The sequence below is a fragment of the Palaemon carinicauda genome, chromosome 1 (genome assembly GCF_036898095.1).
Source record: "Palaemon carinicauda isolate YSFRI2023 chromosome 1, ASM3689809v2, whole genome shotgun sequence".
NCBI classification, from domain to species: Eukaryota; Metazoa; Arthropoda; class Malacostraca; order Decapoda; family Palaemonidae; genus Palaemon; species Palaemon carinicauda.
In genome coordinates, this window is record NC_090725.1 from 17,940,861 (window position 1) to 17,950,860 (window position 10,000).

Consider the following 10,000-nt stretch of genomic DNA (forward strand, 5'->3'; position numbering starts at 1 on the left):
AGATGAGATTCAAGGATCCATCCCTCAGGGAATGCTCCTAGATAACCCCAAAGGAGGTTGTTCTGATGCCTTACAAGGCGGCTCTCAATAATCTAGCAGAAACAATATCAGATGCAGTGGGGAGGGGGTTCTTCTCAACCACAGTTTGCTGAATTGTTCGGAGATCGGAATTACAGCATCTGACCAGAAAACACTATTTCTAGCAAAACTAACAAAATTACCATGCGAGTCCATGAAGGAGGTGCTCCATAAGGGCGACTTTATTTGCCAAAAGAGTGTAGTCTCTTTTTGGGAGTACACCCTAAAGAGTTTGAAGACTTCAAAGATCTTAAAGGGTATTATGACATATTCTTGGCCAAGAAGTGGGATACTCATGCTGGAACTAATCAATTGGGGGATTTTTTCCACTAGTCCCAGATACCCTTTGAGTCACTGAGTGTAGTGATCATCAGACTCTGTTCAACCTAGTATTGGTGGTAACATCTTTGGAAGTAGGGGCTACAGGGGGTTTTAAGATGGCTACAGCAGTGGTGGTCAAGGGGCTATGCAAGCCTCTTTACAAACCCCTCCAGAAATTTATTAAGGCAAAGTATGTGGTGAGGCTCCATGTCCTTTCTGCCGTAGATTTCCGTAAATTGGAACTAAAAGAATTTCTATTTAGCGACTCATTGTGTTAGTCACTCTTCCCTCTAGCCCTTGTAGACTGAGCCAGGACTAATGGGCAGGCTAAGGCCATGTCACTTCCGGAGAAGTAGAAGAATGCTCCCTTTCTTAAGGGCACTACCTATATATTCCCTCAACAGTATCCACACCCTCCCACTAAGAGACCTGGTCTCGTGTTCCATGGCAAGCCATGACTTACATAGAGGTTTCTTTGGGAGGAGAGGGGGCATTATAGTTCTCCCTTCCAAGGTGGGACCACTTACCAAGGTCAGTCCAATTTGTTGTTTCAGACTAGAGGTTATCCAAAGGAAGCAAGGGAGCCAGTAAATCTACCAGAGGACGGGGTTATCGCTAATGAGAACTAGAAGGTTGAGGATTGTCTACATAATTTTTGGGAAAAGTGGACTTTTTCTCTCAGTGGCCACAGATTATAGTCTTAATGAGTCTCCGTTGGTCACGGATAATAAAACCTCTGCCACGCCACAGTTTTTGTCAACTCTGGACCCAGGCATTGGACTCCTTCATGAGCAAGATGTTGCAGAAAAGAGTCATAGAAAGGTGGAAGTTCCTAAAATTTCAGGGCAGACTATTCAGCACATCAAAGAAAGATTCCTTGGAGAGAAGAGTGATCCTCGATATGTCTCTCCTCAAGTTCAGAGCACAAACCATTCAAGATGACGACCGTAAAACATATCAGTCAATTACTAGACCAAGGGGCTTGGAAATCTAATATAGATCTCAAAGATGTCTATTGGCACGTCCCTATTGCCCACCACTTCTGCCCTTCTGATCTTCCCTAGGATTTTGGCTCAGGAGGGAGGTGTACAAGTTTAAGAAGAGTTATGTCATAATACTGTATACACTACTGTACTCAGGTCTTGATGGTTTTGCAGGAACTGAGTTTCCTGACCAACTTTGCAAAGTTGAGATTAGTACCTAAAAGGGGAATTTGGTGACAGCCACTGTAAGCCTTAAAAAAGCATCTTGAGTGATAATTCTAAACAGAGTCTGATCCTTTGTTTCAAGCCGCTTCTCTTCCATATACTAATTCAAGATCTTGGACCTTGTTCAGTTCACCTTCATAATAGACAGTACTGACAAACAAACTAAAGGACCTCAATTGGTTGTGGAGAAGAGTGGCTCAGAAGGGACTTCGGGACCGTCAATCGCTACTGCTTGGTTGGTGCAAGAGGATCCTGAGGTCTTGGGTTATGCCAAATACATTGGCCATGTTGGGCTCTTTGGTCCCTTCCCCAGTTTTTATGGCCATTCATACAAAATCTTCTAATTCAGGATGTTGAGATTATTCAAATAAACATTCATGTTCAGGAAATGGTCCCTTCAGTTAGCAACATTTCACAAATGTGTTGGAACTGATGGTAGTCTTCCTGACACTGAAAAGGATTTGTCCAAGATGAAACTCCCGTGTGAAGATCTTCATGGATAATCAGGAGGCAGTCTCAGGAAAGGGGGATCATGCTCAAGACTCCTCAGTGCAGTAATCCTCCCCATTTTGAAATTCCTTCACTCAAGGGTCACTCAATGTAGTGACGGACAGCCTATTCAGGCAGATAGTCCTGCAGACCGAGTGGACTTTGGACAAGTCTTTTCAGGAGGTCCTGAAATTAGTACTAGATTCTAAGATAGACCTGTTTGCTTCGAAAGAGAATCACCAACTTCCTCTCTACATAGCTCCAAATGTGCACTCCTGAGCAGTGACAAGAGATGCTCTGAACTCAGATTGGAAAAGGTGGTCGTCGATTTATCTGCTCCTGCTGATGAGTTTGATTTCGAAGGCTTCAAATATCCTTCAGAATTTTTCAGGGATAGCTCGGCTAATAGCACTACTTTGGCCAAAAAGCCTGTGGTATCCATTACTTCTACGCCTGAGCCCAAAATTACACCCTCTGTGGTCTACGCAGAGGTTTCAGAAATTGGGAGAGTGGACTACCTTCGCTTCCTCCTTTCCAACCCGGAACCTTCACGCTTGAATTTACTCTCACACATTTTCGAAAAAGAAATCTCAGCCCACAATTTGACTCATTTGGTGAGCTGCAAGAGGTCTTCATCTACAAGACAATATCAATCAGTGTAGAAGACCTGGTTGGGCTTTCATGCGTATTCAATTGCCTTGTCAGAAAACCCCAGACTTTCTGGCATCCTTTCCGGTTCATCTCTTTGAGAAGATGAAGCTCAAGTTTCATATAAACCTGTTCTAACGAAACCTACTAATCATGCCTCTGGTATGGATCTCAACTAGGACATGTTTTATGACATCACCCAATCTTTTGCATTAAGAACATCATCATCACCCACCCCAGTGGTCTCTAGATAGGGTCCTGGAGTTTTTGGCTAGGTTGGATAACTCAATGGTTCCTTTTAAAGAATTGTATTTTTTTTTTTAGTAGCATTAGCTTTTGGAGCTAGAGTCAGCAAACTGGTGGCCTTTCACAGAGATTGGTCATTTATTACCATAATTCCAGGTTATCTTAAGGGGGTTGGCCGGCTAATGCTGATTATTAATGACAGGACTTTGATATTCGTACCACTTAATAAGGTGACTTGGGACATCCCCAAACTGCATAGGATTTTTGGCTCTGACCTTCGGTTTTGTGACGCCAGGGCGAAATATCCTGAAAATTTGTGTATTTCTAATTCTATCTCCTCCCTTGATAATTATTACTATATAGACCTAATATCGACCTCCAATAATATGAGTTTTTTTCTAAAAGTAACTTTTCTGCCAGATATGAATTTTTTCATTATGGTAAAAAAAATAAACCTTAAAAATCAGGGGAAAAAATTAAGAAAAAAAATATGAAAAAAATTATAAAAAAGGGGCTTCATTTCATTGTTTTATAATGCATACCAAATTTCAATGCTATATCTTTAAAACTAAGGGAGACTATTGAATTTGAAAGTCAACAAGTATAGTTTTGAGATACAGGCATTCAAAGTTTTCCTTTGTATTTTTACAAAAACAATATTAATAAATCCTGATTATTATGAATTTTATGTTCATTTTTGGGTATTAATAGAAGAAAACAAAGTTGTTTATCATAATTTAATCATAATTAAAGATACCTTTGCTCAATATCTTGCTTCTTTTTTCTCCTGTGAGGCAAGGCAGCTGCTCCTCTATCTACAACACTCTCTCTCTATCTCTCTCTGCACTACTGATATTTACCCTCTTCTGAACTCTTAATAGAGAGAATTTTCTTCTTCCTTATGTTAGCAAGATGTTGAAACTGTCTTTCCCTCTTTGAAATGATAAAATTCTTGCCCAAAACGAGAAAAGCAAAAGTAAAAATGAGTGAATGTCAGAGGGCGTTCAAAGTTTTTCTTTGTATTTTTAGAGACAACATTAATAAATCTTGATCAATATGAATTTTATGTTCTTTTTTGGATATTGATAAATAAAAATGAAGCTATTTATCATAATTTACTCATAAATGAGGATCCTTTTTCTCAATATCTTGCTTCTTTTGCTCATATCAGGCAAGGCCGTCTCTCTCTCTCTCTCTCTCTCTCTCTCTCTCTCTCTCTCTCTCTCTCTCTCTCTCTATCTTATCCTTTTCTGAACTCTTGATAGAGCAAATTTTCTTCTTCCTTATGTTAGCAAGATGTTGAAATTGTCTTTTTCTCTTTGAAATGATAAAATTCTTGCCAAAAACGAGAAAAACAAAACGTAAAAATGAGTGAATGTCAGAGGTCAAACTCAAGCATGTACTCTTTATGAGGTTAGTGGTAGGACTGAAGGGCGAAGGGTACATGTAATACATTGTCTGTGACTCGTAGAAGTTATGCAGATACCATTGTTCACAATATCTTTTACATTAAAATGTAATACTGTAATTATCAAAATTTACGATAACAGAAGAAATACCATACAGCATTTTCTTGTAGGGAACAATGTTTATGGTTTATTAAGTAACTTTTACTATGAAAGTAAGAGGAATTCTTACAAAATATCTTGTATGCGTATTCTCCATTGCCATAAGAAGCTCAGTAAATTTTTTCAGGATTTTGTGTTTTTCTTCCTATACTCCCATATATTGGCTTTCCAGCCGGGCCCCTTTATTTTGACTCTGGGACTCATTTTTCTAGCCAAAAACAAGAAGCCTCTTCAGAGACGGGACCTCTCTATGTCTCGGCTCAAGAGTCAGGGAATAGCAACCTCTCTCCTGTGTCTACTTTAAAAGTATATTTACTGCGATCTATATCTTTAAAATGTATAGCAGTTTGTTTCAATATACCCAGACTTTAAATCACACACTGTCAAGAAAATCTGTTCTTCACATGCATTTTTCGCTAGCATGCAATTTCAAGATATCCAGTTTTACAGGTTGGTCTTTGCATAGGGTGTTTATTAAACACTACCTAAAACAAATACAAACAATACAATATTCATATGTAGTACTCGGTGCATGCGTCACCCATGCAGGGCAGCCAGAGAGGAAGGACCAGGTCTGCTGGGTCCTTCAGGAGAAGTGGCATAATGGGAATTCTGGCAGCCAACAGTCTTCCATCATGTTTCTGAGGTAGAGCCAGAATTAATTTTCCTTATTACTCTTGGATAATAGGCAGGGGTTGCAAGTTGTGCTTGGTTGCAGATCGTTGGTCCTGATTGAACATAAGTCTACTGACTAATACTCTGGTACTTAGTCTTTGGAGACCACACAGCACATTAACCCCAAAAAGGAGTTTTGTCGAAGGAAAAAATTACTTTTTGGAGGTGCTGTGTGGTCTCCAAAATCCCTTCCCTCTCCCTAGCCATGCGCAGATGAGTGGAATGCAGTTGTATAGCTCAAACAAGAGGGGTGGTTGGGGCCGGTTTATGATGTAGGTACGTGGGTAAGAACTGGATGATTGTTTTTTTCTAGCACGGTGTGCATGAGGTTGCGTGCAGCAGACAACATGCAGATTCGGAGGTGCTTTGGCAAGTTCTGAAGAGCCTGAACTTGCAGGTCTCCCCTATACTCACTGAGTTCGTCCCCTACATGTTGATTAAAATAAGTTTTCCCTTTGTTAAAACTATTTTAAGGATAAAATTTCCTCCTGTGTTCGGCAATGGGTTCTTTTTCAACAGAAGAAGTACTAGCACCTATGTTAACACCACCAGAGTAATCTCAAGACATACCAGTGGCCATGCCTATATTAGACAAAGCTCATTGCCATATGAAACATAATTCAGCAGTTCAGCTCCATCTGAAGCTTTAAGAAATTTCTGAACATACCTCTCCACATTAGAGGAATGATAGGAGATCACAGTCTTCACAATGATTATTTAAATCATAATATTCCATCACGAAACATAAAGAGAACGAGGATCTTGTTCTCTACGTAATAACTTCCTTGAACAATTATTACAGGAATTACTTACAAATCCACAACATGTCGACATCTCTTATTATCCTTTGTATTTAGATCTTCCCAAATTGTATGTAGTACTAGGTATACCATTAATTCTTACAGTCTTGTCATCTAGAAGTTTATTCCAGCTGTGTTCAGATTGTGGAATGGTCTTCCTGATCTCGTAGTTGAATCGGTGGAATTTCAGAAGTTCAAACTTGTCGCAAATATTTTTTTGTTGAACAGGTTGATTTAAGTCTCTCTTTAAAGTTTATATGGGAGAGATCTATTTTAATATCGTATCTGACCATAGAATATTGTATATTTTCAATTCAATAATTCTCATATATAATTTATCTATTTCTTTATTTCCTCTTCTCACTGGGCTATTTTCCTGGTTGAAGCCCTAAGGCTTATAGCATCCTGCTTTTCCAGCTAGGATTGTAGTTTAGCTAGTAACAATAATGATAATAACAATATCGTAATTAAATTAAATAACATAAAACCACCCAATCTAGAAGGGGTACACATCGATATCGACTAATATGATGTCGAGGAGAGAAATGAGATGACAAATGGGCTGTGGTATATTCAAGAAAAAATTGTTGTTATTAACTGCCAGATTATCTCAATACTATACTACATTATTATTATTATTATTATTATTACTATCCAAGCTACAACCCTAGTTGGAAAAGCAAGATGCTATAAGCCCAGGGGCTCCAACAGGGAAAAATAGCCCAGTGAGGAAAGGAAATAAGGAAATAAATAAATGAAGAGAACAAATTAACAATAAATCATTCTAAAATAAGAAACAACGTCAAAACAGACATGTCATATAATAAACTATCAACAACATCAAAAACAAATATGTCATAAATAAACTATAAAAAGACTATGTCCGCCTGGTCAACAAAAAAGCATTTGCTCCAACTTTGAACTTTTGAAGTTCTACTGATTCAACCACCCGATTAGGAAGATCATTCCACAACTTGGTCACAGCTGGAATAAAACTTCTAGAGTACTGCGTAGTATTGAGCCTCGTGATGCAGAAGGCCTGGCTATTAGAATTAACTGCCTGCCTAGTATTACGAACAGGATAGAATTGTCCAGGGAGATCTGAATTTAAAGAGACATTAGAGACATAAAACCACTGAAAGGAAAGAAATTTTTTTTTAGTTTTGGGGTATATAAATATTTGAAACCCGGTTTAAGAGAAAAGCATTGTGAACATCAGAGCACTTCCATAGAACTAAAACATAGAAATCCATATTCTACCACTTTTGAAGACCAGGGCCTACTGCTCATGCTAGAGTCCTTCACTTGGAAGAAAAATCTCTAGGTTTAGAATTACAGTAGTGAAGATGCTTCTGTTTGGTTGACCCTAAACTTTCCATAACTCCAGACTTATTTGAGGGTGAAGTAATCTCTCTGTAAGCTACAGTTGATTCAATCTGCTTACCTAATCTGCTAGGATGTACTTTTAGCCTGGTAAGAACCGAGTTATTAAAGGCAATGTCTCTAGCCTCCGTCAAGCACGGATGGGCTTGAACTGGGAGAAAACGTTTTTCATTTTATTGTTTCCTGATGTAAGAAACTGCTGCATATATCCCCATTATTAGGTTATAATAATCATAATAATAATAATAATAATAATAATAATAATAATAATAATAATAAAAATACAACAACAATAACAAGGTAAAAAAGAATTTTCAATGACTAACTTAGCTAAAATAATACATATTCATAAAGAAAAACAGCAATAATTAAACAAGCAATAGGGTAAAAGGAGTTTGAAATATACTATCTTTTTACATTTTGTGTTTAGACTTCAAAGATTATTAAATTACCGGGTATTAAATAGGTACAAAACCTAGCTATGCAGAAGCATATGTTAAACAATTATTTCTAAACTGTACTTTTAAGCAAAAACTAAAACTTGCCCTTAGATAAAGAATTTGTAACTACTTACCATACAATAAACTAGCTGTAGTATTGTCAAGGATGTCGGGTAACTTCTCCAGAACTTCCTCAGCAACTAGTGTCGAACAGGAGCCAACCATTTCAATTCGAATGCCATCTCGTACTATTGGAAAAGAGAAAAAATATCAACACAATTATTCTGATGTACAGTATGCAGTAAAAGTAATGTGACCAAATTTCAGTGACTTTTGTTCGAGAGTCACTATCTGGCAACTCTTACTTTCTTCACATTTCTAATGACTCTAGGTTTCAATGACAAAAATTATGCATCTTCGCTCAATAAGAGATAGCGTTTATTAAGCATGGTCTTAAAGTATCAATGATACATATCTTTATCAAAATATCAGCTAGAGCAATACACAAAAATTAACACAGTAATTTTCTATTCTGGTAAAAATTAAAAAACATAAATACTTAATGAAATACAGTATCTTTTTACGTATTTGATATTATGAACGTATCAGAGATGTATTTGTGGGCATGGTCTAACCAAAAGTCAACTGGTTTGACAGACAATGTCATAGTGACACTATCACTTATGTATAGTCATCTGTCAAACATGGTTAGAGCTACCCAACAGCAAATTCAAAGAGCTATACTCAAAATGCATCTCGGCAAATTAAAAAAAAAAAAAAAGACATAGCCAATCGTCTCAACATAAACAAGACAACTATATATATGGCTAAAATGATAAATGAAGGAGGATTGAAAAGTCATCCTGAATCTGAGAGAGCCTGTTGTACAACTGCAGAAGATGAAGTTAAACTTCATAACCGAGCATCTATTTTCATTATTATTTTCTGTTCTCAATTGTAAAAAGGTCATCTTAAGCCATTGTTTGTCATTCTGGAAGTTTATGCAAGGGTAAACTTACGATAGACTGGTTAACAGTATTCCCAGAAGGAATAGACAGTCTAGACAACCTAAGCTAGAGCATTCATACTGAATACTAATCTATCTCTCTCTACAACCTTAGTTGGAAAAGCAGGATGCTCTAAGCCCAGGGGCCCCAACAGGGAAAATAGCCCAGTGAGGAAAGGAAAAAAGAAAAAAAGAAAATATTTAAAGATCTGTGACATTATATCAAATATTTAGTTTATATATATATATATATATATAAATATATATACATATATATATATATATATATATATATATATATATATATATATATATATATATATATATATATATATATATATATATATATATATATATATACATATATATATACAGTATATATATATATATATAAATAGGAATAAAATAGTCAATGCTGCTATCATCATCTTTATTCGGGAGCTTTCGACATAACTTATGTCATCTTCAGCCTATCTGCAATTATCATATGTAAAATTAATAAAATTAATAAAATCATCCTAAGTACATAGTTAGGAAGATACACTTTCATGAATTGATCAACTAGTTCTAAAATCAACCAATCAAGGAACATAAAACCTTTAAAAAAAACTTATTACACACAACTATATAAAAGACTTAATAACTAATATAACTAGTCACCCGCAGGATATGATGACCACCCATCCAGACCAGCAACCCACAGACCACACGGATCAATGGGTCACCGGCAACTGAACAGGTAAGCCCTCATTCAAGCTGGGTTTTGTCTTAAAAATATATAAAGACTCCAAGATTCTCAGCTGGCTGACGTTACTATGTCTGTCTGTAATTTTGAAATTTTCAATAGAAATGGGATGACCAGATTTAAATGCGTGGTCATAAATAGCGGAAATTGGTTTTTTACTTAACGGTATTTTGGTTCTTACCGATCTCCCCATGTGCTCCGAAATCCTACACTGAAGCTGTCTAGACGTGCTTCCAGTGTAGCACTCATTACAGAGTGCACATTGAAAAGTGTATATGACACCGGAACACAAGGGAGTAGGTAGACTCTCCTTATATTTAAACAGTGAGCCAACTGAGAACTTGTTAGTAAAAATTAATTTTAAATCTATGTGGGGATAACATTTCCCCACAA

At 36.8% G+C, this 10,000-nt stretch overlaps 1 protein-coding gene across 2 annotated transcripts in view; it reads right to left on the reverse strand.

The window, feature by feature from the left end:
* The window catches only part of pn (exopolyphosphatase prune), a 135,655-nt gene that overhangs the window by 60,648 nt on the left and 65,007 nt on the right, over positions 1–10,000 (reverse strand). For both annotated transcript variants that reach the window (XM_068380599.1, XM_068380609.1), the window contains one exon: positions 7,991–8,104. In XM_068380599.1, coding sequence (XP_068236700.1) covers positions 7,991–8,104 — 114 coding nt within the window. The remainder of the gene's footprint in view (positions 1–7,990; positions 8,105–10,000) is intronic.